General features: G+C 51.6%; 1 protein-coding gene across 4 annotated transcripts; it reads right to left on the minus strand.

Annotated features, from left to right (window-relative positions):
- Window positions 1–440: 440 nt before the first annotated feature.
- On the minus strand, window positions 441–25725 carry TRIB2 (tribbles pseudokinase 2). Of its 4 annotated transcripts, XM_047782619.1 has the most exons (4): window positions 25638–25653; window positions 24084–25035; window positions 18907–19199; window positions 441–2951 (listed from the first exon to the last, which is right to left on the minus strand). In XM_047782619.1, exons 2-4 carry the CDS (start codon window positions 24351–24353, stop codon window positions 2483–2485), a joined length of 1032 nt encoding a protein of 343 aa, XP_047638575.1. In that variant the 5' UTR covers window positions 24354–25035; window positions 25638–25653; the 3' UTR covers window positions 441–2482. The 4 variants fall into 4 exon arrangements, with proteins under 4 accessions (XP_047638575.1, XP_047638577.1, XP_047638574.1 ...); XM_047782621.1 differs by lacking the exon at window positions 24084–25035 and having other exon boundaries at window positions 25638–25725; XM_047782618.1 differs by lacking the exon at window positions 25638–25653 and having other exon boundaries at window positions 24084–25631.

Genomic DNA, 25725 nt, shown 5'->3' on the forward strand with positions numbered 1-25725 from the left:
TGTAGAATCCTGCATCCCTTGAGGACCATGTAAGCCTGGCTACCCCAGAGCTACTGTGACATTCGCCTTGGGAAATTCTGGGCTTGGAAATCTTAAGCGTAACCAGCTTGGGTTGGGATTCAGCAGATTTGGGGTCTGTTCCTGACTCCCCTGAACGTGGTTTCAGGCAAGAGACGCAAACTTCCGGGCTGATTCCTAGTCTGCAGTAGGAATGTAATTCAGACCTCCGAAGGTGTGGATTTCGTGAGATAGTACTTCCGCATCGGCCAGCCGCGCATGCCCAAACACGCCGGAAGGGAGCTTTGGCTTTGGCTAAACAGGAGTAGTGGTTCACTCTACTAAGAGGGTGATGATCTCAGAGAATTCAGGCGTTCCTGGTTGGTGTGAGGAGGCCCCAGACCCCTGATGGCCAAAAATCATCACTTGCCAGACCCCACGAGTTTAGTTAAATACGCACAATTTTATTGATTGAAGAGATTAGGACAAAAACATTAAACCAAATACAGGACAAAGCACCAGAGGCCACAGATTCCCACCATGCATGTCATCCATCTTTCCTCCTACAGGGTACTCCAAAAAGAAGGGAGAGGGAAGAAAAACAGGTCCTTCTTGACGCAGCACCATCTTCAGTATGTTAAAGAAAGAAAGAAAGAAAGAAAGAAAACCTCTCTCCTTTGTCTCTCCCATGATCAAAATAGAATCAAGAGCACATCCATGGCCTCCTTGTCTCCTGACAATGAAAGGTTAGGCCGCCCTCCTGGGAACATCAGGCGGGGCTCCTGCTAAGTCGGCGTAAAGCATCCAAGGTCTGAACATACATGCCACGGACTATAATGAAGCACAGATTCAAGTAACATTTACATACTAGAGTCCACGTGTCACCTACCCAAAAACATGACCATTTCACAAAACGTATACAGGCAGTAAAGTCCAAACAACTGAGGTACTGGAAACACAAATATTGATGCCAAAAAGAGTTCTGTATCATACAGCAATAGAAAAGCCATTTAAAAAAAAAAAAAAAAAGGAAAACATTTGCCACTCAAAATCAAATCAAGCTATCTAGAAAAGCCAAATAAAAGGTTATTTCAGGGACAGAAATACTCGAACAAGGAAAAAATATATATAAATGTTAACTACAGCATGTAACATGTTATCCCAAGTCAACCCGTAATTGAAGTACTGGCTTAATACATCACAATGTGACATTTTCCTTAATAAATAGAAGAGTTCTTGAAAATACAAAGGTGCGTATTGGGATAGAGAGCTGTTTGTATTTCTATCATCCTAGCTTTCAGCTTATTTTTCCTTTCCTCGCTTGTCTCTAATGGAGGGTTTTTCGTCCAGACCAAAGGGCCTTTTCCAAGCCAAAAGAATCATACTCGGTAAAGAAAACTAAATAGCTGCCCTGTATTTTATACATGTGGGACAACCTGCTTTGTTTCACGAGTTTTCAATAAAACAACGTTCCGATAAAACAAAATGTTTAGTTGAGACCAGAGTGTTGCAAAAGCTTCAGACTCCAAGAGCTTCCGGTATCTCACCCCACGGCTATGGTCTCAGCAAAGAGACACGCCTGTAACACAGCCCTCATCACTCACACGGGAAAAAAAAAAATCAAGGAGTCGAATTTCTCTTTTCCTTTCGTCTTCCTTTCTTTAAACTATGATAGCAATCATGCGTCTGGCAATTTGCCTTCTAATAGCTTCCTGCCACACCAGTTGACACAAAACAGAATAGTGGGTTAAAGGAGAGATTTTTTTTTTTTTCCCCTTCAGGGAGTAAAGCATTAACATGCCATTTCCTGACCAGGATATTCAATAGCTGATTTAGAAGAAATGAGTGGAAGAGTGCAATTAAGAGACACAAACTGGACTTTTATTTTCTTTTAGTTTAGCACCCAGGTTTCATTTCAGTCTGTGTGCACCGAATTTTTTTTTTTTAAATGAACCCCTTGAATTATAGATAGGTGGTTGGCTTGTTTAAAAAGAAAAAAAAGAAAAAAAAAAGAAAAAAACCAAAAAACCCTTGGCCAATGGTACCTTCCCTGAATCATGACAAGAAGTTAAATGCTAACAGTGCGATGCCAAGATGTGTGTTTTGAGGCAGAGTTTTGATTCTGTCAGGATCTGCAACTATTTTGGAACAAAATGAAAAGTGGGGGAGGCGGAAGCGGCCCAACTGACGGGGGTGGGGGTGGGGTGTCTGGAGGGCAGGGGAGGGGCTCCATCAGGCAAGAGCCAGGGGGCTCCTGCATCCCACCGGAGCCCGGAGCCCGGAGCCCGCCCCCAGCCCGCACCTCTGGCCCCCATGCTACACGTTCAGTCAGCTCCTTGACAGCTTTCCCTCTTTGAACCAAGAAGCCTGTGAATGTCAGTGTCTTTCTTGCTACCAAGCCAGGCGACATGTGTTCCCTGGAAGAACCCCTCTCTGCTGCCCTCTCTCGCTCCTGGTACCTGCTCAGTCTCTGTGGGGCGTGAGCTCAGTTAAAGAAAGGGTCCAAGTTCTCTTCCATGTTGACATCCGGCACCAGCTGATCAGACGCTTCCTTAGCACCATATCCTGAATTCGAGACGCTAAAATCTGTAGAAAACCAAGGATGGTCCAGAATCTCCTGCGAGGTCAGCCGCTCTGAGGGCTCCCGCCGCAGGATGCTTCGGATGAGGCACTTGGCCTTGGGCGACAGGGTCTCTGGAATGTTGAACTGGCCGCGCCGGATCTTGCTGAAGAGGGAGCTGGGCTCAATGTCATGGAAAGGGTACCGCCCGACCAGCATGGTGTACAGCATCACGCCCAGGCTCCACACATCAGCCGCCTTGCCCGAGTAGCTGCCGCTGGTGTTCAGGATCTCCGGGCTGACGTACGCCGGGCAGCCGTGTTTGTCAGAGAGGGAGTCATCGTCTCCTCGTAGAATGTAGGCATCTTCCAAGCTCTCCAGCTTGACCCGAGTCCTGCAAGAAAGGGAGGAAGACGTGAGCCAGGAATCCCACCATCGCATCACAGCTCTCGCTCTGTTGCCCATCGCGTCATCCATCCGCTCATGCATTCACTGGACCAGCCACACACTCCTTACTGGGTACCTTCGAGGTGCCAGACCCTATTCCCGGCGTTAAGGACCCAGGAGTAGACAAGACTGGCAAAGACCCTGCATGGAACTTATGATCTACTGGGGGACTCAACCTTCATCAAGGAATCACACCAAGAGCTTGGTAACATTGTTAAAGTCATCTGTGTGCTGACGGAGATTCATGAGATCTGAACTCGGATCCGGCCAGCTGGGAAGCCCACGGGAGCTCCGTCCAGAACTTCTGGCACTCTTGTGGCTAACACAACACAATGCAGGAGCAAGGACCTGCCCCTCGAGGGTGTTTGGGCTTCACAACAGTCCTTTTGTTAGTTGTGGGGGATTTTACTATCCCATTTTACAGATCAGAACATTGAGGCTCAGTGAGTTTGAGAAAGCTGCCCAAAGCCTCCTAGTCCGGAAATAGAGAAAACGTGGCCTCACCTCTTTCTAAGGCAACCAGCTTGCTCCTTCCACTACCGCAAGCTGCCTCTCTTAGGACACAAGCAGGGCCAGGGAATGTTTGCTCAGACGCGCGTCCCACCACCCAGCCCTTCCACAGTCATCCTCAGCTTCTTTCCAAAATTTCCTGAAGTCACCTCCTGTCCTGGGCATCACACTCCAGGGCCTGGTCCTTGACCGGGGACACACGTGACTTAGGTTGCCTGGGCCCTCCACCAATGCCAACACATATGCGGTTCTGATGTCTCACGTGGGTGCAAGGCTGTGTGTGTGTGTGTGTGTGTGTGTGAGAATCTTCCCCTGACCATCAAAGGACCACTAAGCTGGCTGACAGGGAGGCAGGACTCTCCTGGGTACAAGGGGGAAGAACAGAGGTGGAGGAATTCTGTATGAAACTCCAAACGCCTGGACCCTCACACGCATCTGTATGCACAAGGGCTTGATACCATCACCGAGCACAAAAATGACTAAGTGTTCAGAGCCCCAGGCCCAGCCAGCATTCCCTCCTTAGCCCAGGACCTCCTGAGACCACCTGCATCCCTGCCCTACGGTCTCCGAGTGGCAAATGAGGCGTGGTGACCTTCCAGTGCTTAGCACCGACATCCTCCTGCCAGTCCCCCGGCCAGAACGCCGCCACCACCAAGTGCCATGGTTCTCAGGCCCAGGCAAGTCAGCCACATTCCATCACCCTGACGAAGGCCTGCCACCAAGGTGACAGGGGACGGGGGGAGGGGCTGGAGTCAGGACCACGTGGATAGTGCCAAGGAGATCCTACAAGGCCCATTTCATTCACGGCAGTTGGTCCCTTCATCTCAAAAGTACCCATCAAAACATCCATCCTGGGCCCTGCTGCCCTGAGGTGTCAGGAGGCTCAAAGGAGCAGAGAGCAGAAAAGTGTTTAGAGAAAGCACGGCAAGGCTTTAGTCCTAAGTCAGAGCTTGTGACGCGGGTCCACCCACTGCCGTTTCTCTTTCTTTCTCCAAGTGCAGCTCTTAGCCTTTCAGGGCGGTCACCAGGGCTCCTCAGAGAGCCACAGACGGGAGGCGAGCCTCAGGTCAATCCAAGGAGAAGGGCTGCGAGTTCTCCAGATCAAAAGGTCTGATGAACCCTGGGCTGATCCCAAGACCCCGTGTTTGGATCACAGGAGTTTCAAAGACCAAGGGGAGACAACCTCCCTGCCCTCATTTCCATCAGGCAGCAAGAAATAGCTGTGGTCACTGGATAAAGGTGCTGGGCTAGGAGCTCAGAGAGCAGACTCCAGGCCAGAGTACATCTCTTACCTACTGTGTGGCTGTGAGGGAGTCACTAAACCTCTCTGTTCTGGGTCTTAAAGCGGAGTGTTGAACAAGGCAGTCTTTTTTTTTTTTAACTAAACTTTTTTTTTATTGTGGTACAATATACGGGAGATACAATTTACCATCCTAACCATTTTTAAGTGTACATTTCAGTAGCATTAAGTTATGCATCCATCTGGACAAGGCAGTCTTTAGGTCTCTGCCAGTTTTAACATTCTGGGATTCTGGAATATATAGCAATGCGTCTTTTTATCTGCTCACCCATATTCTATTATAATCCATAATGTACGTGCCCTTCTCTCCCCCTTCAGTCCTGATCTGTAAAAACAGGAAGGATCTGGATGTGTTAAACTGGAATTGAGCAGATTAAAAACAAATCTCCCTTCTGCTGCTTCTAATCGAAGGTGGCAGGTGGAGCTGACCTACTCGGGCCTCACTAGCTGTTCAGAGACTGGAGGTGAGTCAGGGAAACCCACGGGCGACCCGGGAGGGGTGCAAACCACAGGCTCCAGGGGGTTCTCTCCGCAGTCCCCGGCCCCCTCAGCAGCAGCAGCAGCCGCTCCCACCCAGCTTCAGGACCAGCCAGGCGCCTCACCTCCGAGTTCACTGTCTTGGCAGCAGAGAAGCTGGGGGAATAATTACAGTGGTGGGAGCCTCAACAAGGCCTCACACCTGTGTGATAAGGCAACATGGTCCAGTGGAAGGAGACTTGGAGGCAAAGGGCTGGGTTTGGGGCTGGGTTTCTCCGCCAAGACCCTCAGGCGCTATCTCAGCTCATCCAAGGGGGGGGGGCTGTCCTCTCAGAGGCTGCGGGGTGACCACGCTTCAGCCCCACTCCCTCGCTTCCGATCCTGCCTCTGCAACGGTTCCTCACACACACTGACTAACCACAGCCCTTCCCGGGGCCGCTGCACGAGCCAGCCTGCCCCCCCCCCCCCACCGCCCAGGAAGATTCTTTCTCCAGATATGCGAACCGCTCACTTTTGCCAGGGCTCTGCTCAAATGCCCCTTATTAAAGAGTCCTTGCCAGACCCTCCTACACAAAGGAGCACCCCCACCCCCCAGTCCCCCATCCCCCATCCCGGCCTGGCCTACTGACATTGACATTGACCCGGTTCCGCAGGTCGGTTCCATGTATCATGATGCCGCTGGTCATTGCAGGGGCATCGCCTCATTCCCCACCTCCAGGGGCTCGTGGGCAGGTGGCCCAGGTCACGTGGAATGTAGAGAACACCACCGGCATTTCTGGCGGTACCTCCAGCCCCTAGACTGGCACCCAGCACCACCCGGCAGGCACGCAATCCAAAAGTAGGGGACAGTCAGTCAGTGGGCTCATTCTTTAAAGGAACACCTGGCCCTGCTCTGGGTAAAGGAATTAAACTTCCTAGCATTGCATGGAGGGCCGGTGAAGGCTCTGGCAGTCAGAGCATCTCAGGTGCCTGTTCCGCGGACGGCGCGGCAGGAGGGAGAGGTGGCTTCCAGGACCTTTCACAGGACAGACTTCACCACTTCGAGCTCTTTGTGCTAAGCCAATTCTAAAGCCCTTTTTCATTCTTAGCCCCTTCCAGGTGCTGGCTTTCTCCTTCACCCTGTAACCCCCACCCGCTCCCATCCAGGCAGCAGCAACCTCCCTTCCATGCACAACCCTCTTCTGGAACCCTTCTCCGGATCAGAGACAGAGAGAGGCCTTGGAAAATGGCTAAGGTCTCTACCTTGTCAATCAACCCCCCACCCCCTTCTCCAGAATTCACCGCTCTCCTCCTTCAGATCAAGACACGGGCTCAGGAGCTACATAAATACTTCATGAATTTGAGAGTGAGATTTAAAAAACAAAACCAAAAACCCACCACTCATGCTGCCGACTTCTGCTGCCCCTAAGCCGATCCATCTGCCACTCGGTCCTCGTCCCTTCAGAGGCTGAGCTCTCGGCGGCGGCGGGGAGGGTCTGGATCTGCTGGTCACACCGGGTTCAGTGCCAGGAAAACCAGGCCAGTTCAGAGTCAGTCAGAGACCTGGGTTCATGGTCTGGCTTGTGGCAATGCCCAAGCACCCTGTGTCATACACTGTCTATATACTTAAGCATGCGTTAAGTATCCACAGAGATTTTCTCTTTAAAATTTATAAAATCAGAGTTCCCACTGGGGCTCAGCAGGTTAAGAACCTGACCAGTATCCATGAGGGTGTGGGTTCCATCCCTGGCCTTGCTCAGTGGGGTTAAGGATCTGGCATTGCCATGAGTTGTGGTGTCGGTTGCAGACTCCTCTTGGATCCCGCGTTGCTGTGGCTGTGGTGTAGGCCGGCCTCTACAGGTCCAATTTGACCCCTAGCCTGGGAACCTTCATATGCCGCAGGAGCGGCCCTATAAAGACAAAAAATAAATAAATAAATAAAATCAACTTCCAAGGCAAGGAATTGTTACTCCTTCATGTGGACACTGAGCCCAGTACTCAGAGAGGGGTGGTAGCTCATCTGGCTGGGAAGACTCGTTAGGGGCTGAGGGCTTACCTCTCTCTGGGCTGAGAGCTTAGGCCCATCCCCACCCATCTGAGCACCTGCTGGAGGAAACCAGGCCAGGCTGGCTGCGTCAGCCAGGCCCCCGCCTGGCGGGTGGCACCCTAGCGGCCCAGGATGAGGGAGCTGGCTGCTTCTGGGCAGGCCTCCCAGGCAGGGGAGGGGCGGAGGGGGAGAGAAGCCTGGAAAAGGATGGGGCGGAAACAGCACTCCAGGCATTCTTCTGACCTCGAGCCCCTCTGGGAACATCCTGAGCTTGTTTACATCAGTCCCAGGCAAGGGTCGAGGCAAGGGGTCTGGATTACGTCTTTCAACAAGGACCTTCCGGGGTGCACACAGCTCGGGGACCTGAGCCAGGCTGGAGCTCCAGCCCCAGTCCCCATGGACGGACGTGCTACCCAACTGCAGGACCATTCCGTCCTGGTGGCAGGGGCCTTCAGGGGTGCCTGGCCGAGCGCCTGCACCTGCCAGGATGGGAGGAAGGGAATGAACAAGTCTTTCCGCTCCCGATGCCCCTGATCAGTCTGGGGCTTAGCGATTTCCAGGCAGAGGAATCAATTTTCAGAAAAATCAACAGGAGTGTCGGTGGCCCTAGTAACTCATACATCCCACGAATCGTGTGGGCATTTCGACTACACACGGGAGAGGCAGCCGCGACACGCCTCACCCATCACCTTGGTTTCCGTGAAGATTAAACCAAACAATGCAAGGAGAGTATCTATCCAAGACCCTGGAGAGTAAATCTATTACAAAAATGGTGGAACCCCGAATTGATGTTATTAAGACAAGGCTGAACCTTCAGCCCTGAAGCCTGGAGGAAGAGGTGAACGAGCCTTAGGCAGAATGAAATGGATATGAATTCTGTCCCCGGGTTCCTTCCCAGGCCCTTTGCACTTGTTTCTCTTTTCCCCTACCTAGAATGTTCTTCCTCCAGATATGTGCCCAGCTCACTCCTGCTCACATTATTCAGTACTAGCGAAAGGAATCAGGATGGGCTTCCTGGAGGCGGTGAGACTAGAGACGGTACACGAAGACTAGAGATTCCTCACAGTGACAAGGGAGGACAGTGGCAAGTATTTGTGTGACCAAAAACTGTCCACGACAGTGCTTATCTCTCGCAGCTTCTGGGAGGAGGAGAAAGTCCTAAGCCAGGAGCCCCAGGCAGGGCGGATTGGTTGGGCTGACAGGCTGCATCCCTGCCTGGGTTTTGTAACCTGTCCCAGGCAGAGCCGGGGGACAGTCTGCTTTTCAACCTCTAATGAACAAGGCTGACATCAGGGGCAGCCTGGACCCGATGTGCAGGGCCAGGCCAGTGCCAGGCCTTGTGTCAGTGGATCCTGAGCCAGGCGAGGAAGCCAGAACCAGCAGGAGCCAGTTCCACTCCCTGCAACTCCCCATGGAGGGAGCAACCCCACTGGCCTTGGAAGCCGGGACCCTATGTGATGTCCTGCCCACCCTTGGCAGAGGCATCCGTGGCTCCCTAGGGGCCACTAAATCCACCAGTGACCACAGGCTCTTCCAGCCTTAGTTTCCCTTCCGTCAAATGAGAACCAATGGTACACAGCCTGAAAAGGGCGTTTCTGGCTTCAAACTTCCTGATTTTATCTTTTCTTTAACTCTTAAGCTATAGGGACTGCACCACTTCCTACATAACATCCTGACATTGATACAGTAATTATAGTAACAACAATAACAAGGATCACGAATTAACCATTGACCAAATGCTGGGCGTTTTTTCAGTCTGTGTGTCTACTTCCCATAACAAAACAGAGAGGCAAATATTATAAGTCCAAACTTCCTAAAAAAATAAGGAAACTGAGGCAGAGAATGAAGGTTAGAGTAACTAAAAAAAACCTGAGCTCTGATACAAATCAGGAAGGTTCTAACACTGGCGCCCTGTCCAAAATACAGCTGCGGCATCAACATCACAGATTACTTGGTGTCAGAGACAGAGAAACAGAGAAACTTTTTTTTTTTTTTTTTCGTTTTTAGAGCTGCACCCATGGCATATGGAAGTTCCCAGGCTAGGGGCTGAATCAGAGCTGCAGCTGCTGGCCTACACCACAGCCACGTGGGATCTGAGCTGCATCTGCTACCCACACCACAGCTCATGGCCACGCTGGATCCTTAACCCACTGAGCGAGGCCAGGGATCGAATGTGCAACCTCACGGATCCTAGTAGGATTTGCTAACCACTGAGCCATGAAAGGAACTCCTGAAAGAGAAACTTTTAAAGGAAGATCCTGGAGTTATGGAGACAAACATGGCCCCGGGTTTATTCAGCATCACATCACACACACACGCGTCAGATACAGGACCTAATGGCTGCAGTTCATGGGCTGGATGGTGGTAGCTGGTCCTGCCCATTTACTAGATGAAGAAACTCAGGTGGAGAAGGCAGACGTGACTGGTCCAAGGCCACCTGGCAAGAGTGGCAGAGCTGGGATCTAAACCCAGGCTTTGTGGTGCTCCATCCAAAATACAAACAACGGCATCCGCAAGCCAATCGTGCTTTGCTTTTCGACCTGAAACCCCACCCTGGCCTCTCAGCAGGAGGAGATCAGGACAGGGTGGGCCCGGGTGAGGCCAGGCTGGAGTTCAGCCAGGCCAAGTGGGTTTGGCCTGGACGGGAAGTCCGGTGGCCTGAGGTCAGTGGAATCCAGAAGGCACTGAAGGCCTTCCGTGGGGTGGGTCCAAGCAGGCTAAGGGTCCAGGGAGACAAGGCAGCTGCTGCCAGGTCTGGCCTTGCTGCCCTTGGCTGCCAGTCCAGTTGTCCAGCAACAGCCCCAGTTGGGGCCACCGCCAGGGGGCCGAGGAAAGACCCGTCCCAACACCAGGGGCTGTGTTAAGCTAAACTGGCAGCCTCCACTGGGAGGCCACAGGCTGCAAACTGCTCAATAAATCATCCCTCCTTTAATCCTCTGTTTCCTGCGTGCATAGCTTTCCCAACAGTCACCTCTGAGAGCAAATCGATGCTCCAGGTCCCTGAGATCCGTCGAACAGACCCAACGCTTAGGTCAAGCAGCTCACCCATTAGCGAGAGAGCAGCAGGTAAAACCAGTAAGGGCCCCACTGCAGGGCAGGGTGAGCGCCAAAGATCTGGGAGGTGGGGAAGTTCCTGCGCCCGTTTGATGTGCCTGAAAACTGCATTTTGGAAGGATGGAGCCACTGGCCGGGAAACAGCACAGCTGGGATGAGAAACCGAAGCCAACTCAAGCTCCCAAGTGTTTCCACGGCACTGGCTGCTGAGCCAGGAAGTAAGAGCCCGGGCGCTCGGCAGGCAGGTGCACGTTCCTGCCCGACTCATCAGGGCCCCGGTGGGGACGGGGAAGCCGCTCCACCTCCGCAGGAGGACCCCACCCCCGTGATGAAAAGACCCGGACAGTGACCGAGGTGCCTCCAGCCTCCTCATCAAGAGTCCACTCCCCTCTCCTCCCCTGCTCTGAGCCCTGATGCCTGGCCACCCCCCACCACAAATCAATGGATTCTGCCTCTCAGGAAAGCTTCCACAGGCCATCACCTCCCCCCCACCCCCCCCCCCACTAGAGAGCTCTGGCTGCCCTGAGGGCCCACCCAACCCAGATTCTTCCAGGGAGAGCCAGGCACATCCCCCAAGGGGCAGCTCCTTGCTGCTGAGGCTGATCTTGGGTCCGGAACATTCGTATCCATGCCCCACTGGTGGGGTGGGGGCCAGGCTCAGGCCAGTCCTTCCAACCCCGCCAACCCCAGAAGCTCTGAGAGCAGCCGGTCCACACCTTGAGCCAGACAAGGATGCTTTCCTTGGCAGAGCCCTGGGCATCCCCAGAGGGCCCAGGCACCCGCTGAACAAGTTCAGAGAGTCAGAAGACAGTTCTGCTCTTGGTGGTGTCACTAAAACCTTATAGGGCTTGGGAAGAACCTTCCCCTCCCAACACCTGGGAGCTTGAGTCGGCTTCGGTTTCTCATCCCAGCTGTGCTGTTTCCCGGCCAGCGGCTTCATCTTTCCAAAGTGCAATTTTTCACGCACATTAAAGATAAAAGAGTTGGGTTTAAATCCCCTTTTTGGAGTTCCCGTCATGGCTCAGTGGTTAACGGACCTGACTAGTATCCAAGAGGACATGGGTTTGATCCCTAGCCTTGCTCAGTGGGTTAAGGATCTGGCGTTGCCGTGATGAGCTGTTGGTGTAGGTTCCAGATGCGGCCCGGATCTGGTGTTGCTGTGGCTCTGGCATAGGCCGGCAGCTAGAGCTCCCATTAGACCCCTAGCCTGGGAACTTCCAGGTGCTGCAGGTGCAGCCCTAAATAGACAAAAAGACCAAAACAAAACAAAACAAAAAAAACCCCACAATAGCAGGACCTCACTTATTGGGTGTAAACTGCTTAATTTAAATATGGTAATTCATGCAGATTCAATTCCTTCATTTAGGTGCTGTCGTTACAACAAGGCCTGGTCTGAGGTGGACCCTGGATACAATTTCACTACAACGTAAGTCCCGTGACAGCAGGGTCTCTGTCTCGTCTGGCACTGCAGTATCTCCAGCACCTAGAATAGTGCCAGGCACGTACCAGGTGCTCCGTAACTATTTGTTGGACAAATAAATGAATCTCCAGGTTGCTGGGGTACGAGGCGCAAAGCCACAGGTGATGACAGACAGCAGTCAGGACAGCTAGCTTTTTAAGTCCCTGCAGTGCACCAGGCTCTGTGCTGGATACTTGAAGTTCATTATCTCCAACCCACGTCACAGAAAGCAGGCCGCGGTCCAATGGCCAAGTGGAGGAATCAAAAAAAAATCTCACCGCCACGTCCTTTGCTCTATTTGCCTAGGATGGGGGGGCGAGGAGGGGCAGTCTAGCCCGTGAGCTAATTTATTAATCCCAAATAGTAAAGAGCCCAGCCAGAAATCCTGCTGAAGAATACCTACTATTTAGTCTACTTATTAGCTTAGAACTTTAATGGTGACTGGAAGCTCTTCCTAAATAAAATGACCCCTGCCAAAGACATGCATAATGTTGTCTTGAAAACAATGTCACTTTTGCATAAATCATTGAATCAAAATGCATGAGGGGTTCATTTGCTACTGATGTGGAACCTTGAAAATGGTTTTCCTTAAAAAGGTGTCTACGGGGGAGATTCCTAAGTTTTCATCTCCCTGGCCTGCCACGCTGGGTGATGGCTGAGATAACCATGCTATCACTACTTGCCCCCCTCTCCATCTGCCATCAGAATCCAATCTGAGCTGCTGCTACTCAATCAAAGAGATTTTCATGCATTCAGTGCCCACTGTGTTTTAGGAAGGAGGCATATGAGGCAGCTTCTGACCCCAGGGAGCTCCCAGTCCAGCACATGAGGACAGTATGGCCACGCACACGGACCATAAGGACAGAGCAGGAGACATGTGACAGGCCAGGGTGGGCACCACCGGAGGGGATCCCTGATGCATCCTGGGAAGAAGGGTGGGGGGAGGGGAGCTTTCCCTAAGGATGGGCAGTGCCTGGCATGCATCAGGGTGCGTCACATAAATAAGAGAATTCAGCAGCTCTGTCTCCTTCAAAGCAAAACAGCAAAGCGTTGTCCCAAAATACAAGGAGCCTACGACTTAGCATAAACCGCTATTAATGAAAGAAAGCAGAGCCTGGTCGCCAGGGCTCCCACGCCTGCTCCCTTTGTACTTTGTTAGACATTGAGACTCCACAGAGGCAGGAACAAACTGAAGCTCTAAAGCCAGAATGTAGAGTCTAACACCTGGGAGAGAGCACTGACCTCGCCTGGTGTGGGAGAGAAAAGGCCTTCACCCCACGGGGAGGTGCAGGTCCAGTGCCTGGGCAGAGGGCATCTGTTCCAAAAGCCCCAGCGTCCCTCCTGCAGAAGCAGGCCCTGGTCCACAAAGCAGAGGAAATGAAACCTGTGACGTCAAGAGATAAAGATCTTCCAGCCACAGAAGAAACGTGTACCGAAGCAGTCGTCTCAGTTCACATGGGGTGTTTCTGTGCAAAGACATGTCAACACTAAATAGTGACTGGGGACAGGGATGGGGGAAGGGGTGGCGGCAAGGAGTCTTGTCCCAAGGGAGAGGAGAAATCCAGCTGGCAAACTGGATTCAGGGACTGGATACAGGCATTGCTATAGAAAAAATGCTCCCCCCTTTTTTTTAGGGGACCCCCATGGCAGCCCCGGGCTGCAGCAGCTTTAAAGGGCTTTTCATGTCTTGAGTCAGCAGGCTGGCCCCGTGTCCCCTAGAGGGTCAGACACAAAGTGCAGGGGAGGCTCAGGACAGCAGGAGCCCGTGTGTGCTGACGGCTGACTGTGTGCCCAGCATCAGGTTCACTGCCATTAATTCATTTAATTTCATGAAGCCCGTCTTCCTGTTATGATGAGGCGACGAGGCGATGGGGCGGAAGAAGTTGGGTAACTTGTCAAAGTTAAGTTTACCAGCACGTGGAAAGGAGAGACAGGAATCCAGAAGGCAACTGAATCTCCATGGGAGGAACCAGCCTTGTCCCGAGGGGTTTAGACTGAACCATGGGGCCGCAAGGAACGGGCTGACCAGGCAGATCCGTCCAACCCCAGAGCAGGGCGAGGGGGCCTGGAGGACACACCCTGCCCTTTCTCAGACGCAGGGCCCGAGCCCACAGGGGGCCCCTCCCACCGGCACAGAGCATCTCGGATTTTACCCCCGGAAATGCGGATGCAGAGGGTGTGATCCAGGGCAAGTTCAGTCGGGGGAGGGGTTTAACTTCCTCAAAACACAAACAAAATGACGAAGGCTCTGCCCTGCAGAAACATCGCCCTGGGGGAGCAGAGGCAGCAGCTCGGGGACAGCACAGCCAAGGGTCCAGGCCTGGGGGGTGGGCAGGATCCCCCAGCCCCTGCCTCCCTTTGGTGTCTCCTCGACCTTCGAGTCCACCTTCTACTGACCTTCTGGCAACTTCTGAGCTACAAGTTTGACATCACATGCCCCTGACCTGTCAGTCGCCCTCCTGACACGGATCCAGCGATTAAAATAAAACCAAAGAGAGAGAGGAGGCCATGGCTTAAAGCCTCACAAGGGCCCCACCTTCACATAAACGGTGGCTGCATTCTGCATGAAAGTCCGGAGCCCTGGGAACGGCTCCCCCATAATGGGACCATTTTATCAATGACTCTAGGACCAGCTGTTGAGTGAGGACCTGCCCTGCCTCGTGACTCACGGCATCATCTCCTTTCACTCTCATGACCACCCCCTACAGTGATGCAACGATGATTTCTGCTTCGGAAGCTGCAGTTCCAAAGCAAGAAATGACTTCATCAGGTAGCTCCTAAGTGGTAGAGCCAGCACTTGAATCTGGCTCAAATAAAACAGAACAAATAAAATCAAAATAAACAAAACAGGAGCAGAAGACTCTAAGTCGCTGCTGATGCAACACAGAGGCAGAAGGCGCCCCAGCAGTCTGAATAGAACAAGGGGTCATCGGCGTGTAATGTCAGCAAAGCCACTTGTAGGAAACTGCACTTCAGGTGTGACAGTTGTTAAAAATCTTTCCAGGGATGGCCAATGGATGCAGGACTTACAGAGGGTCCAGCACCAAACATCTATGCGTAAGAAGTCAGCACAGAAGCAGCTCTCTTTCGGAAACAGGGAGGGCCCAGCCAATTTTACTATGTAATGCTTTCACCTTCCATCATTTTCAAGATCATCAAGGAACAAAAAGCACATCCTTGAGTGAGATGACTGATGTGCAAAAGAGGCATCTGCTGATTTGAAGCTTAACAAAGCAGTGCTTCCAAAAAGTCTCTTCTAGGCTTTTCCTCCCTTAGGACCAAAGTGCTAAGAATCAGAATACATCACCATGACGTCTTGTAACTTTTCAAAGGCCTCTGATTTTTTTTTTTGCCTTTTTTTTAGGGCCACACCCACGGCATATGGATGTTCCCCAGGCTAGGAGTCCAATCTAAGCTGTAGCCATCAGCCTATGCCACAGCCACAGCAACTCAGGATCCGTGCCTCATCTGCGACCTACCCCACAGCTGACGGCAACACCGGATCCTTCACCCACCAAGTGAGGCCAGGAATTGAACCCACGTCCTCATGGATCCTAGTCAGTTCATTAACCTCTGAGTCAAAGGCCTTTGAAATTCAACCCATTGTTTCTCACACCTCAATGTTTTCAGGAGAGGAGGAAGCTTGTCCAAATAACTATTGATTGAGGTCCTACTGATTCAGATCAAAAGTGAGGGCAGCCAGCAGGGGGTCCCCAAAGAGGTCCGGGCCCCTGACTCCCGTCCCCCTCAGGAAAATACAGGAGAGATTCTGTCATGAAACTCCATGGCCCCTGGGAACTAGAATATGCTGAGTGACAAAACCAGTCTCACCTGTCTGAAATCCAGAGGTTTAAAAGCCACACGAAAAGAAAGAAGGCCACGAAGTATTATTCGTCTTAAAAGTAGATGGTTGGGTGAAAAAAGATGGAAAAAAAGAAAGGTCTATTAGTTACTGAAGAAAACATTTAGACCATCCTTGAAAAGGAAAGCAACCCTCTTTTGGAGCTGCCCAGACAGAGACACTTGTCATGTTTGGAACAGCAAGCCCACAAGGACCTCGGGGTGGTTCAGGCCAGAGAAAGAGCTCTGGGGGGAAATGACAGGATTTCTAGGTCAGCTCCATTGTCAGCCTGGCCGTGAGACCTTGAGCAAGGTCACCTCACTCCTATGTGGCCCAGTCACCTTGCCTATCGCATGGGGAGCTCTCCTTCACCCAGTGGTCCCTCGGGAGGCGGGGCTGCAGGGGCTCAGACACCCCGGGAACAGAGGATGGCCAGCCTCCTTCCTGTCCCTTGCATTGCCTTTTTCAGAAGGAAAATGCTTTGGGAAGGTAAAAAGGATGCAACTTCGACATGCTTGCTCCAGTAGAGCGTCCTGGTTTCACATGCACCTGAGCTACTTCTTTCTGGTTCTTTTTAGAAAGGGCCGTGCTCACTTGTCTAGGTCAAACATCACTCCAGAATGAGCATCAGAGCCCCACAGTCCTTGTGCTGGAAGCTTCTTCTATGTGGGTGTTTCTTCCCCAGCCCCTGCAATGTCAAGGGTTTTGGGTCTGCCACCACACACTGGTCAGCAACCTCATACATCTTCCCATAAAGGCCAAGCAGGACTGAGGGCGAAGCCCTGCACCAGCCACACTGAGGCCAGGCTCAGTCTGTTTTTGCTCCCAGACAGCTCTGGGCTCTGGGGAAAGCACCCTCACCTCTGGGCCCCTGCTTCCTGGATGCAAATCGAGAGGGTGGCAGCATGGACCCTCGAGCATCCATTCCTGCTTCCATATCCTGTGACCTGGAAATGTGCAGCCCACGGAGAGTCCCTGCACAAATCTGTACCTGCCATGGCTGTGCTAACACTGGAGGGGCCACCCCACATCCTCACCAACGCCAGAAACTCCTCTTAAAAGAGATACAAGGACAGATGACGTTTAAAACTGTGAATCCCCATGAGAGGGGACAGTCGTTGTTCTGACTCCCCATCGTGGCCCAGTGAATTTCCTGAGAGCTGACCTAACAAGGAAATCTGTCTTTACTTCTGTTATATTTTGTGTCTGTAACTTTGGGACTTCGCCATGCTGCACTCTGGAGCCCCCATCGACCATGGACATCATCACCTCTCCAAGGTGCAGAGAGAATTAGGCACGTCAAGCAGTAACTTCAGAGCAGGATCTTAGTTGTGCAGTTAAGAGTTATTAGATCTGCCAAGGAAGGTGGAACTCTCAAGGGTGAAGAAGATAGCTCTGTCACTATCAGCTGAGGTCAGACGTCAGATGTCTATCTTTCCATATGAGAATGTTCAAAGCAGCACATACTTCATGCTGTCACTCACAGAGACCTTACAGCCCATTATAACAGAGCCAGGGAAGAAAAGGATGAGGAAGGAACTTGAGGGCAAAGGCGAAGGGACCAATTTCAAGTCATAGAGAAGAGAAAAGGCCAACACCGGATAAGCACCTAGGTGTCCAGGCTGCACGGGCAGACGCACCTGAGCTGAAACAGAAGTAGCCATCACCCCACTCTGGACCTCAGAATAGGGCCCCCCACCCTCTTGGGTTTGGAAATAAAGTTAAAAGCCACCCACTGTCAAAAACACAGAGATGAGCCACCACAGACGCCTCTGAGACGCCTCGATGGGAGAAAGTATAGGACAATAACCAATGTCTCTGGGTCCAGGAAATCCAGGGGTTCTTTGCACTTTGTAGACTCAGCTGGGATATAAATGCTCACGCAATTATTTCACTGGGTTAAGTAACCCCAGGACCTCCTACCCGGGTTAATCCCTAAATGCTTCCCAGACATGGACTGCCCAGTGAGCTCAAACCACGAAGATGGAAAAACCAAAGCAGCCACCACTAGACTTCTCCCATTTGGATACCATCAGACTTCTGGAAGCAGTCGCCTAAAAATATCTCAGGCCCCTGGGAGAGATCACCGATCAACTGGAAGACAGAAAGGCCTGATAGCAAGATCTGTTCCAGACGCATACAAGGCACTCCCGAAATGTCTGGTGAGTGCATGAGTGAATGACGGTCCCTGGCCTTGTCGTTCCGATGGTCCCTAATCGCTTTGTGACAATGGAACCTCCACTTCACGAAACATCTTCCTATCAAGAGACGAGGATGCCCAAGGCAGTGCGAGAAACCCATGGCTTCCTGTACGTAGAGCCCTAGAACAATTCTTGGAATAGGCAGCAATGAATATACATCAGTTTCTTCCACTCCTCTTAAAAAGGCACGTTATTAAAAAGGGGGGAAAAAAAAGTAACTTGAAAGAGTTTTTACAATCAAAGTCAGCTGGAGAAGAAAGCAGGGCCCCCGTGGGGTCTGCTAAGTAGAATGTAATGAGTTAATGGAAGAATCATGAATGAAGGCCAGATGCCCAGCATCCTGAGCAGCTGTCTCCTAAAATAACCGAGACCTTCACATTGCCATGCACGTGCAGGGGCAACCCCCTCACCTGGAAAGCAGGTCCTTCCCACAGTGCCTGTGACACAGTCGTCTTGGCTCCGACACCACCTCTCCTAGAAAAACCTTCTTGATCCTCCAGGTCCGAGTTGGAACTGACATCCCAGCCCCCAGCTCCCAGTGGACCCAGTACAGACCTGCACGTAGGGCCAGTAACAGTTGCTGGGTGCATCAGGGGACCGGCTAAGGCATCCTGATGCCCACAATACCGAGACTTAGGAACAGACTTAGGCAAGAGCGGTTGAATGAGTGAGCGAAGGCGTGAATTATACACGACGGATGCCAGGCCCAGAACATTTGAAGTCTGGATGTCTGGATTTTCACAATCTTGCCTTATTCACCCTGAAAATGCCACACTGCCTTGCAGCCACCATCAGAGTTCACTGACACCAAAACAGAAATAATTACCAGGTCACAGAACACACTGGCACGCGTGAGCATTCGATAACGACTTTAGAGCAGCAGTGAGTTGCTCCCCAAGGGCCCTTAGAACATGGCAAGAGTCACCTCCCCATGTCCTTCTGCGCTCCCAAAACACCATCGATCCTGGCCTCTCCAGCAAGCTGTCCTGAGCAGCCTGCCGTAGCACAGGGGCCTGAACCAGGAGCAGACTCACCTTTCTTCATCCTTAAAGATAAACTTGCGCAGCTTGAGATCGCGCAGCACCAGCCCCCCGTCGTGGCAGTGGGCCACCGCCGAGGCGATCTGGTAGAACAGTCTGGCCGCCTCCTCTTCCCTCAGCTTCTTGCAGGTGCGCACGAAGGAATGCATGTCCCCATAGCTCCGCTCAAAGAACACATAGGCTTTGGTCTCCCCCAGGATAATTTCGGTGATTTGGTTGATGTTGCTGTGGGCAGACAGGCAGAAGCAGGGGGCCAGGGACTCCTGGTAGCAGCCAATGTCAAACACCTAGAGGGCAGGGATCACAGCAAGACAAGAGTCAGAGGGGCCTCAAATACAACCCAACCCCCGACGCAGGACGCCTCCCCCAGTTGCAGGCTTGGGAGTTGACAAAAAGCCAGCTGAACTCGGACCCAACCCACAACGGCCCTGCCTCTGACCGGCTGTGTGGCATTGACTCAGTCGCGGGACCTCTCTGGGCCTCCAAAGCCTCTTGTGGAAGATGCACAAGTGATTGACTCACAGGGTTGGGAGGAGTCTATGAGAAACAAAGGTCAGAGTGCTTGGCACGATGGAACCCATGACCCAAATGGTTAAGATTGATGATTTTTTTCCTCTCTACCCTAATCGCCTCTGTTTATAGAAGAAGTAAGGCAAAATTTGCAAGAAAGTGACCCCTCCCCTGCTGCAGGGACAACGCCTTATTTACCTTCACAAAATATACATACAGAGCAACACTAAACAACTAGAGCAGCTGCACACAACGTATTTTGTGCTGGGCAATTGGGCTGTATAGCTTTATACACCACACTAGCAATGAATAGATGAAATGCATAGACTTTGCCTCAAGGTTAGCTAACGGAATACCTTCATTTCACAGACGTGGAAATCGAGGCTCAGAGAACAAGTGAAATCAAGCCCCCAGCGGCAGAGCTAGGAAAGGATGCAGTCCTTCCTATTAGAAAAGCAGACAGGCGCCTTTCTCTCTTCCCTCCACAGCTATCTAGCTCAATGAATCAGTTATGCAACGATTTTCTGTGAATCAAAATAAGCCTGTGAAATGCCACCTCATTGCGGGGTTAGTTAGAAAGAAAATCCACCCTCGATACATTCGGGAAACCGACCTCAGAGGAATGAACACTAGAGAGATTTTCTGAGGTTATAAGAAAACGCTTTCATTCATTTCAAGATCTTCCGCTAAGTCAGAACTGCAAATCTCTGGCTTTGCAATGTGGCTTCACTGTCTGCCTGGGAACGTGGGAAGGATGGTGTCTGCAGGAGTGAGGGGCAGGCTGGCGTCGGGGGAGCCCGTGCAGGGAAGCATCAAAGGCCAGGACGGCTGGAACCGCCACATACTGAATGTTATTGGTTCACCGTCATTTACCTTCTAAATCTTTTCCATCACAACAACACTCCCCTGGATCACCATTTTGCAGTGTGGTGGGGGAAATGCTGGCCCAGACCTCACCAAGTGTGAGTCTCCAATCCTGGCTTCGCCGCCAAAAATCAGGATGAGGAGGAGAAAGCACTAGACAGTCCCTCCTTTTCAAAAACAGAAGATGCTGACTTAGAAGACGCTTGGCTTTTTTTTTTGGGGGGGGGGGTGTCCAGATCCCACCTGAGACTCTGATAAAAATTCTGGCCCCTCCGAGCTGACAAGGCCCGTTCTCAAACACACGTCCAATATAAGATTTGTTTTCAGGGGATTCACAGACCTTCCCAAACCCACCCAGGGGCACAGGCTGCCGCTGAAGAATCCAAGAGTTAAGCCACGTTTAGCGTCAAAAAAACAAAAACCACAAAAACAAAATCTGTGAGTCCAACCGAGCTGGAGAGAACCTCGGTTAGGGCTGGTGCTAATCCTGGACAAGGAAGCAAAGGAACATTGTGAATGAACCTTAATGAGGCATCTGAGGAAAACGGCACAGCTGCTGCCACTATAAACTAGAATTTAAGAATGAATACTTCACTGTCTCCAGAGACCACAATTACACCCTGATACTGTCAAATGAGGACCTGCCAGCAGTGACCTCAGAGGTCCGTTCAATTAGGAATCTGAAATGCCTGAGTCAACTTTAACACCCAGACGGCAGGCAGCAGAAACCCAGGAAAGCCTCGAACATTTCACAGAGAGTCATAAACGCTTTGCAGTGGCTCATGTAAACACCGTGTGTTATATAACGAGGATGATGTGATCTGAAGCACCAGGCTGCAGGTTCTGTCGCCAGTGCTCACGGAGTTACGATTATTTGTACCATACTTCCTGCTTCAAGTTGCATTTGCAAAAACAATAAAAGGTGATTTTTGCTCAGCACCTTTAGTCTAGTCGCCTGTCCTACTGCTGAAAAACTGGATGGACACTGCAATAAAAACAAAAACAAAAAAACACGTATATTCATGACAGCTTCAAAATGTAGCCAGACCCTTTGTAGAAGAGACCAAATTCCAAGATGGTGGACAGAGGATGGAAAGAAAAAAGAAAAGAAAAGAAAAAAAAATAAATAAAAGCAAGTACTTACAGGTTCCCAGATGGGTAGGAACCAAACTTTTATTAGTAGCTATAACAGGCATTTATGGGCTTGGATTGGTATTTAAACCATCACCTTCAAGTGGGAAATCAAGCCATAAGCCTGGTTGACAGCTTCTTTTAAATGTTTAATTTGGAGCCTTAGTTATATAATGTGACAATTCAGATAAGGCGGTGAGATTAAGCCATCATTAATAGCATTTGCCAGAAAAAAAAAAGGGGGGGGCCCATTTGCCAAGATAGTTACAGTGTCAATCTGCACAGGAGCTACAAGTATTTCCATAAAAGCCATAAGCTAAGGAACCCCTAAACCCCCTTCCTTCATGTACCTAGCTTAAAGTAGGCACATGGAGAAAATAAACAGGCTTGATTATTTTGGCTGAATGACCATCCAGTCTTTTCCCCCCGCCCCCCACCCACTCAAACAGTGTCCTACAGAATTCTCCATAGAGTTCTCGGCCAGTGGCATCTTCACATCTGATCTGTTTTTGCAAAGTCTTTTTCCCTGGGTCAGCACAAAGCTAGGAGACGTGAATTCTCTATGTTAAGATGTCAAAAGAACTCGATTTCATGCATGGATTTGACTGTGCCTTGCAGTGAGCTAAGGGGCCACAGTTATACGTGAGGGTAGTTCTTAGAAGCAGCCTTATAAAACCACTTGGAGCTCCCCAGGAAATACACAACTCCGCTTGCATAAGAAATCACCCACCTCACCTCTGGTAAAAAAAGGCAGGAAAACAGAAGCTGCTGCGTCTTAAAGGGATGACCTCTGTCAAGCAGGACAATGATACTGCACTTAAATCCACTTGCAGCCACATAGTAATTGGTGAGGGGCTGGTTCAACCTTTGCAATAACTAAACCAGAAGATTAAGGAGAGTTTCAGGCCAGAGAGCGAGTCTAGGAATTACACTGTAAGGTCAGCTGAAAGTGAAATGTCTTGAAAAGTCCAAAGGGAGAAAGACACGGCAGGGGCCAGAGTCACCTCTGCCTTGAAACAAAGAAATAACGGAGATGCTCCTGCAGAATTTGGCGGCAGAGTCCCTGTACTTAAAAGCGTCCCCAGCCTTTGAAAAATATTAAGATGCTGTATGGAAGTTGAGCAAAAGGAGTGAAAACACCCGCTGCTGGGTGATTGTGCATATTTCATGAGAGTGGCAGTTCTGTGGAATTCATTCATTTCAAAGGATGACTACACTATTGTACAATGTTGTAGGTCTTCTGAGAATTCAACTGCGCTCTGAATAGCCTGCGGAATTTTGGTTTTAACTGGGAAGAGCTGCTCTGGGTCTTAATAACTTGGAGAAGATGCTAAATACCAAATGCCCAGTACAAGCAAGAGAGCAGTATCTGAAGAGTCTGATTTTCCCCTCAGGTCTGAACCGAACAATTGCAAAAAAAGACTGGAGACTCCAAAAAACCCATTTTTCACAATGAAATATTCTCCAGTCCCCATGAAAGAGAGCAAGTTCACAAAGCAGTCTGTGGTTGATGGTAAGAGTGTGATGCCTTATTTGTGGCACAGCTGTGCAGAGTGCCCCTTTCAAAGACAGTAGGGGGTCCCTGCTTCTCTTACCTCCTTAACCCCCCCCCAAGAAAAGCCAACAGTGAGCAAATCTAAAATTAAGTGACAATGAATTCTTGATCTGTGTCCCATTCCCGAGTAGCCCTATGCTCCACCGTCTTCATTTTGGGGGGCAACTATCTCCCTGCTTCATCCCCTGTTTGGAGCCCTGTGGGCGCACACAAAGACACACGGACAGGCAGCAGAGACACAGACCGGTTCAGGGTCAAAGACGAAAAGGAAACTAGAGTGCCCATCTCTGTCTTAGCACTGCGAATCCCCGAGGCCCCAAAGGCTGGCCTCTAAACCATGCAGGCAAAGGTGTGTTAGAGGGGAAGGCGAAGCGGGGGCGAGGGGGGTTCGGGCTCGGAGATCTGGAGATAAGAAACGGCGATAAGCGGAAAAAGACTCCAAGGATTCACTCTTTCCTACACCCAAAGGTGAGCCCCGGGGGTCTTCTGATTTCCACTCCCAACCCAGCTTTCCCAGCTCCAAGCAGAAAGAAGCTCCTTTGTAAACTCCCTCCCCGCGCTGGGCCCCTGGGCTCAGCCGGAGGGGACACCTTTGTGTGTCTTTTTTAAAGGGCACCTACGGAACAAAGGTTCAACACCTGCACGCTGCTAAGAACAATGGCTGCGAAAAGAACCGAGTCATCGGTGCCTTAAAATGAGCGGGGGATTCCCTGCTCCGCGTGGGAAGGGGAGGGGGCTAGACCCAGGGAGAAATCCCGGAGCCGCGGGACCTGGCTCGCGCAGACTAGCTCCACGAGCCTTTAGGAGCACGCGTGGCCGTGGCCCCCGCGCAATCCCGCCATCCTCCCTGCCGCGGGCTCTCCCCCCAAACGCCCCCGCCGCTGGCTGCCCCATTGTCTGAATCGCTCTAAAAACTTCCCAACTAGTCGAACATGAACAAATAAATAAACAACCCCATTTAACGAGGGACCACGGATAATTATCCCACGAATCTCCCTCCCCCGAACTGCAGGGCTTGGCGATCTCCCGCCCCTTCCAAAAGGCCGGGGGAATCTTTTCTAAAGACAAAAAAAAAAAAAAAAAAAGCAAAAGCAAACCCCGGGCTCTTTACCTTGCACACCAGCTCCTCTCCAGTGTGCAGATGCACGGCACGAAAAACGTGGTCTCCCTCCAGAGGTTCCAACAATAAGTATTTCCCGATGCAAGAAACGCAATGCGACAAGTTCGGAGTCTCGGGCGGGCTCGGGGAGCCGAGGTTCGGGCTAAAACTCTGGCTGGGTTCGGCGGACCTTATAGACGACAACTCTTCGAAATCCTGGGTTTTGTTCCGCGATCTCCCATATCTTGCTATTGTGATGGGGGTAGACCTGTGTATGTTCATGAGTGTGGGGATCGCACTCGACAAACAAAAAAACCCGCTGGAGAGACGAGTCGCTGGCGAGTGCGGCTGCAGGCGCCTCCGTGCCACAGATTTTAAAAGGAAACGAGAGGGGAGGGGATGGGAAGGGGGCTACGTGGAGAAAGAGTTAGAAGCCCCCAGATGGGCGCCGCCGGGCACCTTGTCTGCTCCGAGCCCGGCTCCCTGGGGTCCTCGGTCGGCAGCAACTCGGGTCCTTTTGTTACCCCACAGCAGCTAGCGATTCGCAGAATCTTCGCACTTTTAGTTTCTCTCTCTTTCTCTTTTCCAACGTGGGTCTAGACCAGTAACCAGATTGCTAAGGTGGGGGAGCTGCAGCGCCGGGTCACCCGAAGCGATCCCCACGCAGGCTTCCGAGTCGCAAACCGGGCGGAGGAGCCCTGCTGTAGTTTGTGCAATCTTCGGGGAGCGCGCAGCGGCGGCTTGGTCTCAGCGCGTTAGAAACCAAACAAAAAGGAAATAAGCACGGGTACCGGCTCACGCCGCACCGCAAACAGAATCCGCGCTGCACCCCCTTTTTTGGTGGAAAGGGTGGGGGGCGTGGAAGGGGGGGTGCCGGAGAGGGTAGTTACCTACGTTTTAACTGTAGGTGGCGTCTGAGGCTTTTCCAAGATCTCAAGAGCTCTCCAAAATTTAAACAAACAGACTGGAAAAAAAAAAAAATAGCAAGGGAGCATTTAACTTAGAGCGGTCAGCGCTGCCAACAAAAGATTGCAAAAGCTAGGCAAGGAGTTGCGGCCGGGCGCAGGTACCGCAACAAAGCCCAGGGCTTGGCCCGCCGGGCGGAGGTCAGCACCGGCTCATGCTGTCGCTGCTCGCTCGCGCTCCAGATCGTCCTCCGAATAAAGCGAGAAGTGTACGCAGAGACGAGGGTGGATCAATGGTCTCCGATTTCCCCCGTACGAGCTTTCGGGGGTGGTGGGGGGGTGTCCTCCCGGCACTGGAAGGGGATGCACCCCCAGCCCAGTCAACTGGCGCCGTTCCTCTCTCGCTGGATCACTGGATCTTGCCTTAGAATAATGTGCCACCAGTCCGTCTCCCCCTACCCTCAACCCAAATTGCCTGGCGGGGTTTGTTTGGAGAAAACTGATGGCTTTTCCTCTTCTTCTTTAATTTTGGTCTTCCCCCTCCCGGAGGTAAGAGGAATGTGTATTTAAAATTCAAAGGGACGGCCGAAGGTGCCCGAGGCCAATCCCCGAGCTCAGCACGCCCGCATCTCTGGGCGAGACGGTATTAATAGTTACTTACGTGGCCGGGGATCTCGGAGCAAGCCGGGCCGTGTGTGCGCGTGTGTGCGCGCGCGCGCCTCGCTCGCGCTCGGTCTCCCCATTCAATG

Source organism: Phacochoerus africanus, chromosome 5 (assembly GCF_016906955.1).
Source record: "Phacochoerus africanus isolate WHEZ1 chromosome 5, ROS_Pafr_v1, whole genome shotgun sequence".
In the NCBI taxonomy this organism is placed as follows: domain Eukaryota; kingdom Metazoa; phylum Chordata; class Mammalia; order Artiodactyla; family Suidae; genus Phacochoerus; species Phacochoerus africanus.